Here is a 17,129-nt window from a genome sequence, read left to right on the forward strand (position 1 = left end):
ATATATAAAAATTTCTGTTGCAGAGTTACCAATACCGTATAATGCTGTAATTAAATTAGATTACTGTAATACTAAAATGCTAAGCGTTACATTATTATAAATCAAGACGCCAAAGAGAGAAGCTTTATTTTATTTTGGCAGTATTTATCTTTATTTGTCGATCATTTGTATTTGAGATTTGCATACAAGATTCTTTTCAAGACACTGGCCAAGATAACAGTTAAATATGTAAGCATGTCTGTGGTACGGAGCTCCTGCATCGTTGTTTGGAATAAAAACGAACTTCTATGGTCAACGGAAGGTGTTGATACTGTAGCTAAAAACTGACAGAGAAATATCTAAATGTGGTGTTTATATAAATGTCTAAATGTGTCTTGATCTCTTCTCTTTAGACCCCACTTGGCTCTCTACTAATCTGGGCATCCTCACCTGTATCGAGTGTTCAGGAATCCACCGCGAGCTCGGAGTACATCACTCACGAATTCAGTCTCTCACTCTCGACGTACTTAGCACCTCTGAGCTCCTGGTAAACATACATACAGTACACGCACATATAAACTATTAAGTCTGTCTCCCTTCAACTCTCCCACTCTCTCTTTCTCTCTCTCTTCGAAAATCATTCATAGAAACTGGCAGCTGTTGTTTATTTAACTTTCTAATCTATTGATGTCATGCTGTTTACTTAGCTGAAGTAATATACACCTGCCTGGCCAAAAATAAAGTTGCATACTCCATTTCATTTGACCACCTTTAACTTTGATTATGGAGTGCATTCATCGTGGCATTGTTTTGAAAACCTTATGCAATGTCACAACATTTATTTCTGTCCAGAGTTGCGTTAATTTTTGGCCGAGATCTTTTATTGAAGACGGGAGAGTCAAACCGCTCCGTAAAGTCTTCTCCAGCAATGGGGATAAGGACAGGACTCTGTGGTGGCCAATTCATGTGTGAAAATTATTCCTCACGCTCCCTGAACCACTCTTTCCAACCATCATGGCATTGTCAACCTGGAATATTCCCGTGCCGTCAGGGAAGAAAAAATCAATTTTTGGGATAACCAGTAATTCAGTACATTCAGGTAGTCAGCTGAATTCATTTTGTTGCCGCATAACATTGCTGAGCCTAAACCTGACCAATTGAAGCAATCCCAGATCCTGCCTCCAGAGGCTTGTACAGTGTGCATGATGGGTGCATTGCTTCATGCGCTTCCCTTCTTACCCTGGCGCGCCCATCACTTTGGAATAGGGTGAATCTGGACTCATCAGACCACATGGCCTTTTTCCAGTGCTCCACAGTGCAATCTCTCTGCTCCCTAGCAAATTGAAGTTGTTTTTTCCGATTAGCCTCACTAACAAGTGGCTTTCTTGTGGCAACACATTTCTTCCACAAAGTTGACGGTTCACCACTATCCTTCCAAGTTTTAATTTTTTTTATTTTCTATTTTCTCCCCAATTTAGCATGCCCAATTCCCAATGCGCTGTAGGTCCTCGTGGTGGTGAGTGATTTGCCTTAATCCATCTGAGACAGTCAATCCACTCATTTTATCACGTGGCTTGTTGAGCGCATTACCGCAGATACCTAGCGCATGTGGAGGCTTCACGCTATTCTCCACGGCATCCATGCACAACTCACCATGCTTGCCACCGAGAGTGAGAACCACATTATGGTGACCACGAGGAGGTTAACCTGACGTGACTCTACCCGCTCTTAGATAATGCGGTTGGAGCTCTGCTTCGTCTAGCATGTATACACGTTTAATTGGACCGCAGCCGGGCCAATTGGTTGCTTAGGAAGCCTGACTGGAGTCACTCAGCAAGCCCTGGATTCAAACTTGCGACTCCAGATGTGGTAGTCAGCGTCTTTACATGCTGAGCTACCCAGGCCCCCCCTTCCCAGTTTTAATAATGCATTGGACAGGGGGCCTGGGTAGCTCAACGAGTATTGACGCTGACTACCACCCCTGGAGTCGCGAGGTCGAATCCAGGGCATGCTGAGTGACTCCAGCCAGGTCTCCTAAGCAACCAAATTGGCCCGGTTGCTAGGGAGGGTAGAGTCGCATGGGGTAACCTCCTTGTGGTCGCGATTAGGGGTTCTCACTCTCAATGGGGCACGTGGTAAGTTGTGGTGGATTGCGGAGGGTAGCATTAGCCTCAGAAGCAGAGGCAACTGAGACTTGTCCTCTGCCACCCAATAATTTGCCCCTTCTGAAACACAGTAACATCTTTTCCATGACCGCAAGATAAGTCTTCCGACATGGTTGTTTAAGAAATGAGAAGCTAACCCTAACACACTGCATCAGTTAGGGTTAAAAGAATTGTTACCAGCTGAAACATATTAATCACTGCAATAATGATCCAATCATAGGCTCTTAAGTATCTGCTTATTTAAATCTAAACGGCAACTTTTCTTTTGGCAAGGCAGTGTACTTCCATTATTCACCTTCTAACTGATCTTTTTCCAGTGTTTTTGTTAAAAATGGCATTAATACCCTGGGAGTGACTCAGCAATTTGTCACAATTGACTTGTTTTCAGCCTTATTTGTATGTTTATATTAACTTTTTACCTCTGAAAGTAAAGCAGACATTTTACTGTGTAGGTGAATTCCTGAGTGTTATTTAGTAGCTAGTGTTGTCAGACGACAGATCAAAAACACCATTGACTGTATGACTGCAGTGTTCCAAATGTCTGTGACCAAACCATGGCCCAGCTTTATTGGAAATCTACACCTTTTAGCATGAGTGTTTATTCATTCTGTTTTCATTTTGATTCAAAGCTTGCAGTGAGCATTGGAAATTCCAGGTTTAATGACATTATGGAGGTCAACCTGCCGAATGATTCGATCAAGCCCCTCCCAAAAAGTGACATGTAAGTCCTGCTGCACAGTTTACAAGTAAAACTCATGTATTATTAATATAAAAAAAATACACTCAACCTTCTCTGTATAGCTTCATGTTGAATGTGATCATGTGTGTCTTTCTCAGGATTGCCAGGAAGGAGTACATTGTGGCGAAGTACGCCGAACACCGCTATGTTCTCCCGAAAGAACACTCTGAACCGTATCGTGTGTATGACACTGTGAGGAGCAGAGACCTCACGTCATTGCTGCAGCTCTATGCAGAAGGAGAGGACCTCTCGAAACCAGCAGCCACACCTGAAGGACAGGTAAGACACAGACACACACTTTCTTCATGCAACAGAGGGAGAAACCACAGCCACATCCCCTAATGTCCTGTTCACACATATAGCAATTTTATCACTGGAGATAACCAGGTCTCTCGTTCCTCGTGTGCTCCAGTGTCTTCACTCATATCACTAGTCACCGCATTGCACCGCATTGCAACTGCTCATTTGTATAAAGTTAAACTTTTCTTACCTTTGTCACGTCGCTGGACATGGCCACATTGCATTGCCAACAGTCGCATTCACCCGTGTTGTTAGTAGGGATGTGCACGAGTAATCAACTAATTAAGTACTCGTTCTGCACCAGCTAGTCGACTATTAAAAACACTACTCGAATATCGCAAATTGTATTTCCTTTGCGCATTTGCCTGCTGTGGGCAATGCTGAGTTATCCTGTACTTCCCTCTGAATCTGTCTCCAAATCTCACAGTTACAATTGAGTCCACTGGGGGGGCACTGTGGATGTGTGTCGTCGAGGTGATGAATGAGAGAAAATATAATGGTGTCTGATTTTGAAAGCACTAGCAATACTTGTAAAATTTAGATTCTTATTGAATTCTACTCTGTTGATATTCGGTTCTTGATGGAGTCATGCCAACCAACGGACAAGGATCTGCTTTTATGGTGGAAAGAAACTGCGAAGCAGTATGAGAAACTCTGAAGCTTATCAGACAAGAATGTGTTTATCTGCGTTAAATCTCTTAACGCAGGCAGAGCGCATTTTATAAAAAGCCAACATTTTATATACATTTCACATACATGTCATACTTATTTTTAACTTGCGTTTTAATTTATGAGTAATCAATTACTCGTTTTTTTATGGGTTCTCAACTACAAATTTACTTGAAAATGGCCACCACAGGGGGCCTGGGTAGCTCAGTGTTAAAATACGCTGGCTACCACCCCTGGAGTTCGCTAGTTCGATCCCAGGGTGTGCTGAGTGACTCCAGCCAGGTCTCCTAAGCAACCAAATTGGCCCGATTGCTAGGGAGGGTAGTCACATGGGGTAACCTCCTCGTGGTCACTATAATGTGGTTCGTTCTCGGTGGGGCGCGTGGCGAGTTGAGCGTGGTTGCCGCGGTGGATGGTGTGAAGCCTCCACACGCGCTATGTCTCCGTGGCAACGCGCTCAACAAGCCACGTGATAAGATGCGTGGATTGATGGTCTCAGACGCGGAGGCAACTGGGATTCGTCCTCCGCCACCCGGACTGAGGCGAATCACTATGCTAACACGAGGACTTAAAAAGCACATTGGGAACTGGGCATTCCAAATTGGGAGAAAAAGGGGAGAAAATCCCCCCCAAAAAAGAAAATGGCCACCACGAAAGACACACAGTTTGCGAATATTTTGAAATAAATAAATTAACATCTCTGAGCTTGGATACATGCTGTCAGTCCACACTTACGCTGCGATTCCATTGGCGTGGAAGAAATCCGCTCATTGCCTCTCACAATGCTAGGGAACAGCTTGCTCTGTGCCACTGTCAATCCCACAATCCACCTCGCGTGCGTGGCACTCGGCTTTCATAGGAATGCATTGAAAACACTCGCTCACCTTGCTTACAACGCGCCAGTTGAAATGTACGGTTAGACATGTTTTGAGATGCTTTAAAGATTTGGAGCTTTCAAAAATGTATGTCTGTCTTATGAGACTTCATGTGGTTGAATAAAATTTTCTTGATCAGTTTGAACTGTATAAGCAGACACATGAGATGGTGCCATCAATCATTTTCTCGCTTGCTCTGTAATTCTGTATTTCCTCTCTTATTTCCATCTCTAATCAGATCTCCCCTCTGCTCAGCCCACTCAGGAAGTGAACACATGCCGTGTAATGACTTTTTCACTTGTGTTGTGTGTGGGTTCATGAGTGAGAGTGTGATTTGGCTTAAATCTCTATTATTTTAGGTCAGAAATTGACTTGCATTATTCAGTAATTCGTTGAATCACAAACATATTATTTGAACACACACATGAACGCTCTAACAATTAGATAATTATAGTATGGCAACTTGCAGCATTAATTTATTAATCTTCCCCGACACTCTTTCTGCAGTACAGTGTGATTTATTGGCGTGATCAATAACAGCACTTTTTTTTTCTCGAGGAAGTAGCAGGTTGGCAGCAGCCAGTAGTTTCATCTCATTCTCACTCTGTCTCTCACAGGACCTGAGGGAGACCGCTCTTCACTTAGCGGTGCGACTGGCAGAGAAGACGTCTCTGGCTCTGGTGGACTTTCTTGCTCAAAACTGGTGAGATAGATGCTCAGATGTGTTAGTCAACATTCACACAGTTAGTGTTTAGGACCATTTCCACGTGTGACTCTTGTATTATCCTGTTTATACAACAGCTTACAAAATAACCAAAGTTATGAACAATTAACTGACTCAATCCCCTTTTCTTTTTTTTTTTTTTTGCGATAACATTGACAGTGGCTGCCTGGAAAAGAAGACTGCAGAAGGAAACACAGCTTTGCATTACTGTGCACTATACAGCAAATCAGAGTGCTTGAAACTGCTGCTCAAAGCAAAGGCTGTCCTACACACAGGTATCACACTAATGACAGTAGAACTTCATAACACTGCACATATGATAAACGAGCAAAATTTTGAAATGCCTTAATAGTGTTTACACCCTCAGTTAAAGGTAACCTGGCCCATCCACAGTGATTAAGGAAGGATCACGACCTCATTTGCCAATTTATTAGTTCTAAGTGTCCTGTTTTTGACATGATCCATTGTTCTGACTGTCCTATAGTGAACTCAACTGGCGAGACTGCACTCGACATTGCCAAGAGACTGCAGCACACACAGTGTATCGAGCTGGTGAGTATTACATACGCCACAATTAAACACAGCTCACTCTCAAAGCCTTTATTGGCTGGCAGGAGTGTGTGTTTATGTGAGCATGTGTTTGTGTAGATATTATCTTGATGTTGACTTAATAAAATTGTTCCTGTTTAATATCCTGCAGTCTCGTATGACACTGTTTTCATGTGGAACTTCCCCTCACCTCTCTATATAATAGTATCATCACATAAAGCAAAATGATTAGCTATCATAAACATCACAAATGCTGCTATATTAACAACCAAGGACACACTATGTGGCTGACTTTTGACTCATTACAGTCCTAAAACAACATAAAAAAATTAGAGCTGGATTTGATTATGAAATGATCTCCATGCGTCAGTACTCTTTTGCTGCTCTCACTAATAGAACACTAGTTTGAAAACAGTTTAGTCAAAACTGAGTAATTAAATTGGCTGTGTAATGCTTGTACATTTTGTGTGTGTTTGTGTGTGTTTAGTTGGAGTTGGCCCACAGTGGGAAGTTTAACTCTCAGATCCATGTTGAATACACGTGGGAGATTCCACAAGAGATGTATGACAGTGAAGATGATCTGGATGAAAGGGTATGTAACATATGCATATGCATATAAAACAATAAAACTGTTTTTGAAAAGTTTATGATGTAGATGTATATGATTATTTTTCAAAAAGGTTATAGTTTATGGATAAAGGTTCATGAAAGTAAAAGTGATTTCTAATGTGCAAACTTTCATTGTTTTCAGTTTTGAGTCTTCAGCAAATTGCAGAAATTAAAATAATGTGTAATTCCTGTTTGTTTAGGGGAGTCCGCATCCTAAGGGTTCACGGTCTCCGCTGCCCCATAGAGGCAGTAATGGGAACTTCTCGTCTGCTTGGAATGTAGTTAAAAGCAGTCCAGCTAGGACCTATGAGAATATTGACTTCCTGTATCGTAATCCACCCAACAACAGCGCCCCCTCTGGTGGCTCCATTCCTCCTCCCTTGCCAGCTAAAGCAATACAGAGAGGTGAGATATTTGTTTGTTCGCTTTAAAAGGAGTTTATGTGCAAGTTTGTTGGGTTCACACCTTTAATCTATGAAGCTAATCAGAAAAGCTATGAAACTAGGCAATCTATGAAGTTGCAATTGAAAACCAAACATAAATCTCCGGATGAACAAAACTAATCAGTGATCTGACATTTTGACTTGTTTTAGGCTTCACTGTCTATGTAAATGATGTACAAACCCTGCAGATTTATTGCAGACAAACGGCAGCAAGGTCAAAGATAATTTGTGTCCCCACAGGTCGTTCAGATCCTCAGATCTCGGTTTCTATTCCAGAGACTCACACACCCTACCGCCAGCGTTCCCACCCTTCTGGATGCCTTCAGAGGACCTCCGCTGCGATGGAGTCTTTGGGACAGGCACCTGCACGCTCTCACAGTACTGGAACAGCGAAAGGACAGAGACATACGATTTCCTGGGAGGGGCATTCTTCCTCTGGGACGGAGGGCAAAAATCACTCCACCTCTCCACAGAGTCAGAGAGGGCCTGTTAGGTTTGAAAATCTAATTCAAATCACCATAACTGTGGTAATATACTACATCTATATTACAATGCTTTTACAAGTTTACGTATTATTTTACTTTGAGGGTTTTCTTTTTTGCCACAGGTCCAAATAGTACAGGCGCATTGCAGCTATTTGCATAATAGTCTGTTGGAGCCAGACGATATGACAAAGTCAGTCAGTCAGAATCAGAATTAGAAAGAGCTTTATTGCAAAGTATCCTTATGCATACAAGGAATTTGTCTTGTTGACAGGAGCTTCCAATACACAATATTACAAAAACAGCAACAAGACTTAAAAAAAAATAATTAAAATTGAATAAAAAATAGAAAAATATTGAAAATAAAAAAGTATATATAGAATATACAATAAACAAATATATATATATATATATATATATATATATATATATATATATATATATATATATACACATACACATATACATACATACATACATACATACATACACACACACATATACATATGTAGTGCAAATCTAAATACTTAGCCTTTATGCACTGTTTGGTCTTTTTTGATCAAAATCGATTTTGTTTCTTCAATAAAACTGGTTTCCTTTATCTGACAGGTATGAGACTTGGTGACTTTTGATCACTTGATTTGATAATTCTAAGTGGTAGAAAAAAAAAAGGTCACACTTGTACTGTTCCCGGTCAAAAGTGGCTGCCATAGGAAATGAATGGGAAACACTGAAAGTTGTTTTTTTTTTTTTTTTTTTTTTTTTTTTGCATAGTTAATTATATAAAATCTAAAAAACAGCCACAATGCAGAAAAAACACAAACAGACATGAAGGGGTGAGACTACCAAACATCAAGTGTGCAAAACACACACACACACACACACACTCACATAAAGCCTAACTTGTCAGAATATAAAACAAAACAATTATTTTGAAATTTGTCAAAAAAATAAAACAGTCAGCCACAATGCAGAACACACACACCCACAAAATGAATTGGTGAGACTGTAACATATCTACAATGCTGAACACACGCGTGCACGCACACACACACACACACACACACGTTCATCTTGCTAAAACCAGGGATAAATAAGGTTATTTTTGGAAGCAGTCTGCACACACACACACACACACACACACACAGATAAATCAGACATATACAGATCAAAGGTAAAATTGACACTCTTTGTAACACCATGTTCAGGGTTGACTGTAATAATAATGTATCATTATTGCAAAAACTGACAAAATAACAAACAAACCAAACAAAATGCTAAACGGCGCTAGTCTTTGATAATGTTTAAATATATATCTAAATGCAGAACTTGACAAAATCTTGAAATCATCTTCTCTTCAACAAGGAATGAATAAGTAGCTCTCTGCAGCTACCTAGTGTTTATACATGGAATTTCATCTGGTTTTCATATATTTATATATTTGTAAAAATGGACACCACAGTTTGATTCTTGAGACTTTAAGCTTTCAAACGGTATATGATTTATGATTATTGGTTCAGTATTTGAGAAAAAAGTAAATTTTTAATGTCAAGTTCAAGGTCACATAGGTAAATTAATTATTAAATAAAGAAAAATAATAAGGTCTAAATACCCAAAAACCCACTCAAAATGCACAACTGTCCTTTTACATAATTGAAGTTAGAGTTGTTACATTTCTTTTATAGCAATTTACAAAATTACACTCTTAATGTTTCTGGTCACTTTTGACCGGGAACAACTGTGATGTGATTCAATAATGAACAAGGCATAAGGGTTAAATAGTAGATACAGACTTATTAGTTCATGGAAAATATGGACTTCCAAAAAAAAGCATTTTGCAATTTACATCAGGGTGCAAATAGGCACTGAAGTACAAATAGCATATGGAATGCAAATAGTATACTGTGGTAACAGTATACATGGTGCAAAATGAAGACAACATTGAATACATCCAAAAGCAAATAGTATGTTACTATTTACAATGGGGTGCAAATAGTATCTTTACTTGTTTGCTTCCTTGAAATATCTGTGCTGTTTTAGTAACTATGAAGCATAGTTTTAATAACTTAATACTATGCAGCCAAATTCAATAAGAATTTGGGAATGTATCAGAAATGAAAACAGAGTATTTTACTTACTATATGGATATCTATTGGTTACTGGAGAAAAGAACAATAAAATTGTGTTATAAATTAACAGGTTATAATTTATAATATATCCATTAGCCTAAATCTTAATGAATACTTGAAAGAAAACAAATGAAGCCATAGAGAGTTTGCATAACATAAATTAAAGTCTTGATTTTTATTGTGATTTATAGTGATTATAAATGTTTTAACCCTTGTGTTGTGTTAGTTTGCGCTAACACCTTTTGTTTCCAGTCAAATGACCGGGCCACATATTTTTTTTATTTTTATATATATATATATTTTATTATGACAGGTTTTGTAATTCTTTTTTTTTTTTTTTTTAAATAGATATTTTTTATTGATAGAAGAATTCCTTGAAATGAGCTTATACTGGGCTAGTGGGGGGCACTTCCTGCAGAAAAATTAAAAATAATAATAATTGTGTAATTAATAACCACTTGCTTGATCTAAAAAAAAAAAAAGGTGTCATTTTAAAGCTTAGAATCTAGACTTTAAAATGCATATAGCTGATCCTACCAAAATAATGCTTTTTAATTTGCTGACAAATTAGAACTGTTCTCAAATTTTTGTTCTCATCATTTGCAAATTTGTTATCACAACAATTGTATTCAGAGTTGGTAAAAACACATTTTTTTAAGATAAGATAAACATGTGTTATATATCGCTGGAAAGGTCTCAATTAGTAAAATGCAAAGAGGGAATTTGTTTCACTCAGAGGCCAAACTGTCGTGAGTATGTGTATGAAATTCCCACTGACACACACAAATATAATAAACAGGAGTGTCTTTGTCACGTTTTTCCTTATTACTTCCTGAAACATACATATAACATAGACACTGACAAAACATATCTTACAGCTGACTATTCTGATTCAAACGAGCCCAAACACAACATAATATGATAAGTAGATCTTTAAATATTTCTCAAAGAGTGTATATCTGTATTTTGTATTCTAATCCATTCATTTCCAATGACCGGTCACTTTAGACCGGGAACATCACAGGTGTAACAAAGTTAAATAAAACCAATAAACTTTTATGAAAATGATCTAAAACAAAATTTGAGTTTTCAGATGCCCTGTGTGAACAAAGTCATTGAATTTTATTCCAACTGGATGAAATAAAGTACAGTTTTCAGAAAGAAAAAAATAAAAATTAATAGGTCAGTTTTGACAGAACACAATATAAGGGTTAATGGGCCTCAAATGTGACAAACTGTTCTCCACAGCTTCAATAGAGACATAAAAGAAAAACATTTTTTGTGTCTCACAGGACCACGGTGCTACATATTATAAAACACAAACTAGACTTCATAAAAGACAGCAAATTTTTTACATTCATACATGTAACATGAGAGGATACACAGTGCAAAAGGAGACAAGACAGTGCAATGTAACAGTATCATTGTCCAAATGTTGTGTGTGCTTCTGCAGTTCAGAGAAGACTACCTCGTATCGGCGTACGAGCAGTGGGAGTCAGGGAAAGTATTCGGTTTCGTCTCCAGGATGTGCAGGCAGTCAGGAGGAGCTGTACTGCAGTCCAGTGGGTGGAGCTTCCAACCCAGCCCTGCCTCCAGCTAATGTCAATGCCAACATCAGTGCCACTGTGCCAATCCTACTCCCGCCACCTCGCTCACGCAAAAACGCCATGGTAACATGCCATGCAAGGATCTTTATCTAGTGCAATATAACAGTTTATTATACTACTGAGAAATATAACTTTTAAGATGTCTATCTGTTTACATATTTAAATTAAATATAATTGTTTTTTTGTTTTGTTTTTTAAATTCAAATAAATTTTTGTAATTTGTTATTCCTTTATTTCTTGAGACCACTTTGTATAACTAACTTGCTAGAGTATTAATTTGTGTTTGTGTGTGTGTGTCAGATTTCTTATAGGCAGAGACCCAAGAAGGTCAGAGCTTTAGTGGACTGCAGAGCAGTTGGTTCAGATCAGTTGGCTTTCTTTAAGAATGAGGTCATTATAGTGACGGCAACTGATGACCCACACTGGTGGGTAAGTACACATACACTCGCACACACTCTTTGGTCCTGTTTACACTTGGTATTAAGATGCATCTCAGGTGATCCGATCACAAGTGGTCAAGCAAGACACATTGCTGTTACCACCTGGTCACTTATATGCATCTTCTTTGACCACTTGTGTTTGTATTTCGAGGGGAGGGTCTCTGATTTCATGACTGTGTACATCACTAACTACGTCAGTGTTACTGGATGATGATAAAGCGCTGTCAAGGTTAACACTTCAACACAAGTTTAATGCGTTCATTTTTCTTAATTGCGATTAATGCATTTACTGTTAATACAGCACAAACCAGCATAAACACTGGTCAGAAAAGGGCCGAACCTTTGCAATGTTTCCGCCCGGAGTCATTACACTGATGCACACACCACAATAAACACACACAACAGTCGTGTCAGTGATCAAATGATTGGGGAAGGACCTCTTAACACTATTTGTTGTACAAAACAAGCCCAGATGAGACTTGTGATATAAATCAAGTACTTTGCAGCCTCTGTAAGGTGCATTTTAATTACCACAGAAGCACATCAAGTCTTAACTATTATGAAAATGCAGAACAAGACTTTTTTTGCAAGCGCTTTTCATGTGGAGTTCAAAGCATCGCTTGACACTGGCATTGACACCCTGAAACGAATCATGAATAGAGCTTCACGATTGCTGTAGCAAAGCAGATAGTCTACTGGCAGATTAATATTGTATTATATAAGAGATTTAATGCCCATTGCAGTGAATACTCAACCTATGGTTGCTTATTTCTTTCAGTTAGTCAAACTCCCACTTAGGCTTAGCAAAACGTTTAACGTTACTTGAATTGGTGCTATTTTAGTGCATTTCTATCTTTATACTGTGGAAGGCTTTGTTTGGAATATGTTAATAAAACAGTACATTGTTGCATATTGTTTTGTTTTCTTTCCTAAGAAAGAAATAAGTACTTTTTGACAGGAAAAGTAGTATGTAAAATTTCAACACTTTCAAAATCTGTGATTAATCGTGATTAACCATGAAAATTATGAGTTTAATCGCGATAAGAAATTTAAATCGACTGACAGCACTAAAAATAAATACAAATACAGCACGAAAAAAATCAACGTACTGTTTCACCCAGATACAGTTTTGTTTTGTTTATGTTTTTTTACTACCTCCTTATGTGGTTTTTGTGATCTGATCAAAAAAACTTTTGGACCTGTATTTAGTGCTGACCACTCAATACCAGGGCTAAACAGTCTTTATGCTGGTAGGTAAATACAGCTACACACATTATTGTAGGTGTATGATGTTTACCTGGTATCCTGTTTACAGGGTTTCCAATATCTGTGAATAAAATACCAATGGTTCAGGCACGTGCCGTTAATAATACACATTATTAAACGCTGTGCCCAAAACACATTAGACGGGTGAGTATAATGTCACGGAAATGTTATAGATGTAAATTGTTGCCTTAGAACCCACCAGGCAATAGAAACAAGTATGTTACAGTGGTAAACTTCATGACTTTAAATTCAGGACAGTAATATTGCTCATATCACATAAATTAAAGATTGTCATATATCGAGCCGAGCATGTTTATGTCCATTAAATCATACAATGAACCATCGTGCCAGAAGAGCTTGATTTGACATACAACAAAAAGAAAAAGAAAAGATAGCCAGTTATTAGCAGGCTATATGTTTCAACATCATAGGCCTCACACATCACTCTTCCCACACTTTAGAACCACTGGAATGGACAGTGGCTATTAACTAATCTGACCACCAAAGACAACAATCTTAACCTGAATGCACAAGGCAAATGTAAAGTAGACATGGTGGTCTGCATCCCTTAATATATTTTTTAAACAGACACTGCACCCTATATAAATAAATATATTAACTTACCTTTACTTGAAAACAAAATCCATGCATCTCTCCTTGCGAATGAGCATCTCCATCACTTTGTTGTAAAAGTCGCCTGCTTGTTGAAGATTTGATAGCCTTTCTTTCTCGATTCCTTTGAAATCAACTTTGCGAAATCCCCGTAGCTCGCCGATGCTTACACTATATCCATTTTAGCACTCAATAACACATTAGTTATGTGAACTTGAATGTGTTTACGCACCTTTTTCAACTTGAACGTGTTGAAAACAAAAATATAGCCTATCAGATAGCGTGACTGAAGGAAGGAGCTTCTGATTGGCTTACTCATTTTGGTAAGCATGCTTATCATTTTTAGTGGGTATGATTCAGTTTTAATGAACATACAGTTTTGAATGAAAGGGTGGTCAACAATGCTTTGAATCAGAGAAAGCATAACATAAAGAGCTTATACCTGAGGGTGGTGCCAAAATGAATAAATTAATAACTGTCTGTGCTGCTCAAGTGAGAGGAAATATGACTAATTTAAAACGAAAACAGTAGTTTATATTAACAATTATATTTAAATATTTCATATTGTCATTTTTCTTTTCACCCTTCTGTTAGGTAAGCACTGCTTACCTTGCTTATATTGACGGCATGTCCCTGCAATAGTTTTTATTAATGTAAATACCAATGGTAGTTCTCCACTTATATCCAAGTAAACATTTACATTTCCTTTCCAGATCGGCCATATAGAGGGAGAACCATCCAGAAGTGGCTCATTTCCAGTCAACTATGTACATCAACTAGGAGAATGAATCTTTATGAACACTAACATCACACCATGTGGACCAAGTCTTGACCATTGCTTTTATCTTAGCCGCTAGACCTAGAAACAATGGAGACCGTATCTGGAATACATTTAGAACTGGAAAGTTCAAAGACTGGAGTAGTGTGGATGTTGTAAGCTGATCCACTGATCCATTTCAGTTTGTAATGGATCTCAGCTCTGTTTATCTGGATTGAACGTTTGGAAGGTACATCATAAACGGCCCATGAATGATTGGACTTCTTTGGAACAGGCAGAGAAGGGAAGAAAGTAATCCAGCTTTCGGTTGCGGTTCGAAAGCCAAATAGAACCAGCTCTCGCTAGCTTTGTTATTCAAACATAAGAAAGCACTTCTTATTATTGAAACAGAAGTTGAAGCATTTAGACTACATCTCCAGAAAAAAAAAGCCAATCAGGCACCCTTGAAGTTTGCCTGTCTGAGACTGTAGCCCAGACTTGGAGGCACTGAACTCATTTCCTCGTGCTCATCCTGTGGTTGGTTCAGTAGCTCAGTAAAATTGCTCTCTGGACATAATTTTTTACTGCCAGGCATTATGAAATGCTATGTTAGCTTAATTTTGGCCAGACACCAGATCCAGACTGAGAAATGTATTCCGTTTCGTCTGTCTCCGGTGCATCGACGTTTCTTATTGCTGCCGATTCCCGGACATCCAGCCCTGCACTTAGATCTACAACAATTAGTAACATTCAGACTGAAATGCATATTGACTAAATTTCCAGAATACTCAGCTAAAACATCAAAATAGTTTCTGAAAGTTAAATGACTGACCAAAAATATTCTGTAGGCTTTGTTGTGCCTGAATTTGCCAAATAAGTACAGAATTCAGTATTCCTAAGCCCTAGCTTTTGAAAAATTCCAGAACATATCAACTTAGTACAGTAGATAGTACAGACACTGTTCAGCCTTTCCATGCACAAAAAACACAGTCGACAGATGTAATATAAAAACATAGTAACCCATAGCCACATGGACAAATTCAACAAAGAGCAAATACTTGCACTGTATTTAATTCCGTTGTTTATTCTATAACAAAACAACTTTTTGGAAATAACCACAAGTGCACAATTTGGAGAGCCCATATTCTATGCTAGTGTGGAAAAGTCAGACTCTGTTTGTTTTGCCTATGAAAAAAAGGTTCTTTCTGTATATATCGCTCCCAGTTAGTGTTTATTTCTGCATTCTTTTCTGTCTCTGTATTGTTGTCGGTCATTGTTTTTACGGGGTCTTCTCACCAGACTAAGGTGGTTTTATGGAGCTTTTGGGATGTGTCCAAAACCAGCAGACTCAATATAAATGTTTGTATAAGCTGAGAGTACGCAACAGATGTTTTCCCTTCTGCCATCTCATTGACTTCTGTGAAGCATTTTTTGGACAGAGATGAAAGTATGTTCTGTTTGCACCAGAGGTCCAAAACGGTTCAGCTGACTTTGTGTTTTAGGAAAGCAAGAGGCAAAAGGTAATGCTGCTAGTAAATAATGCTTGTTAAACTTAATTCTGTTGCAAACATGCATCACTGTAACTTTATATATTCTTTATGTTAAGAAATGTCTGTTCTAGTCTGTTCACAATGTATTTGTATTTCTTGACATTTTGTTCAGAATCGGTTATTTTTAAAGAATGGAAAGTGACAATTAAACGTTTGCCAGATATGGTCACACATGTACTGTCTTGGTTTGATACACATTGCAGTGTGCAAGTATAATCTGACTAAAGAGTCACAGGATATAGAAGCAGAAATTTTGCTGCCAGTCAAATCATGTACGTTTCTGCATTAATATCATGTACGTTCTGCGTTTCTACATCTAAGCCATTGCATGTGCTATAAACCTAGTGGTTTATCACAGAAAAAAAGCTTTTTTTTTTTTTTTTTAAAGATCATGCATTACATTTTCTAAAGGAAAATGGGATAAGGATTAGAAGCATATAAGCCCCCTACAGTCCACACACATTTATACAAACTATCATCATTCCTCTGGAATAGTTTTCAAATCCCTAGATTAAGAGAGTAGCATCTTTTGCAAACAGATTATAAACACACACATATCCATGAAGATATACAGTATATGTGCATGTGCAGATCCATATCAGTACCTTTTACCTAGAGTGCCTCACTTTAAACAGCATCAGTCCTCCATACGAGATGAGCCTAATGGACGGTTGCCAGCACTCAAGTTCTTTATGGATTGCAAATCGTTAGCTCTTAGTGCCCAACTGAGCTGTTGCATAATTGACAGGTATTACATAACTGGGTAGGGGGTCATTACGGAATGATGGTATAAGTTTTAGATCCAACAGAAGCTTTGAAACAGATATTCACAGTGATGATCCACAGGAGGAGCATTGAGGAGGTTCTACGTTTTTAACTGGCTAAAGTTATCTGTAGTAATGGCAGCTTTGCAGTGATGCAAATAAACACCCTTGGTGCTTGCTAAGGAGATATGTCTTGTACTATGTCATTGATATTGTGCTTTATATATAAATAAAATTGTTTGCCACTTTGAAATCAAACCGGTTTGCATTATGGTATGGGAAATGAAATTTATTAAGATATCCTTTGTCCGTTTTTACTGTAAATTCTCCTTCATGCCCAGATTTTGGCAATATGCACATAGAATGCTAATCGCCGAAAACAAAAGAAGAATGAGGAAGTGAATGTGAAAGTGGAGATTTGTTGTAAAAAATGACTTAAATATAGATCTGTTTCTCACCCACACCTATCA

At 38.1% G+C, this 17,129-nt stretch overlaps 1 protein-coding gene across 2 annotated transcripts in view; it reads left to right on the plus strand.

The window, feature by feature from the left end:
- The window catches only part of LOC127455096 (arf-GAP with SH3 domain, ANK repeat and PH domain-containing protein 1-like), a 50,831-nt gene extending 34,767 nt beyond the window's left edge, over positions 1-16,064 (plus strand). The window contains exons 15-26 of one of the 2 annotated variants that reach the window (XM_051722678.1): positions 393-526; positions 2,774-2,865; positions 2,982-3,162; positions 5,345-5,430; positions 5,611-5,726; positions 5,936-6,003; positions 6,488-6,592; positions 6,810-7,014; positions 7,293-7,545; positions 11,117-11,333; positions 11,571-11,699; positions 14,302-16,064. In XM_051722678.1, coding sequence (XP_051578638.1) covers positions 393-526; positions 2,774-2,865; positions 2,982-3,162; positions 5,345-5,430; positions 5,611-5,726; positions 5,936-6,003; positions 6,488-6,592; positions 6,810-7,014; positions 7,293-7,545; positions 11,117-11,333; positions 11,571-11,699; positions 14,302-14,376 — 1,661 coding nt within the window. In that variant the 3' untranslated portion in view covers positions 14,377-16,064. The remainder of the gene's footprint in view (positions 1-392; positions 527-2,773; positions 2,866-2,981; positions 3,163-5,344; positions 5,431-5,610; positions 5,727-5,935; positions 6,004-6,487; positions 6,593-6,809; positions 7,015-7,292; positions 7,546-11,116; positions 11,334-11,570; positions 11,700-14,301) is intronic. The other variant, XM_051722680.1, reaches the window with a different exon arrangement.
- Positions 16,065-17,129: the final 1,065 nt, after the last annotated feature.

The sequence above is a fragment of the Myxocyprinus asiaticus genome, chromosome 17 (genome assembly GCF_019703515.2).
Source record: "Myxocyprinus asiaticus isolate MX2 ecotype Aquarium Trade chromosome 17, UBuf_Myxa_2, whole genome shotgun sequence".
Classification (NCBI taxonomy): Eukaryota; Metazoa; Chordata; class Actinopteri; order Cypriniformes; family Catostomidae; genus Myxocyprinus; species Myxocyprinus asiaticus.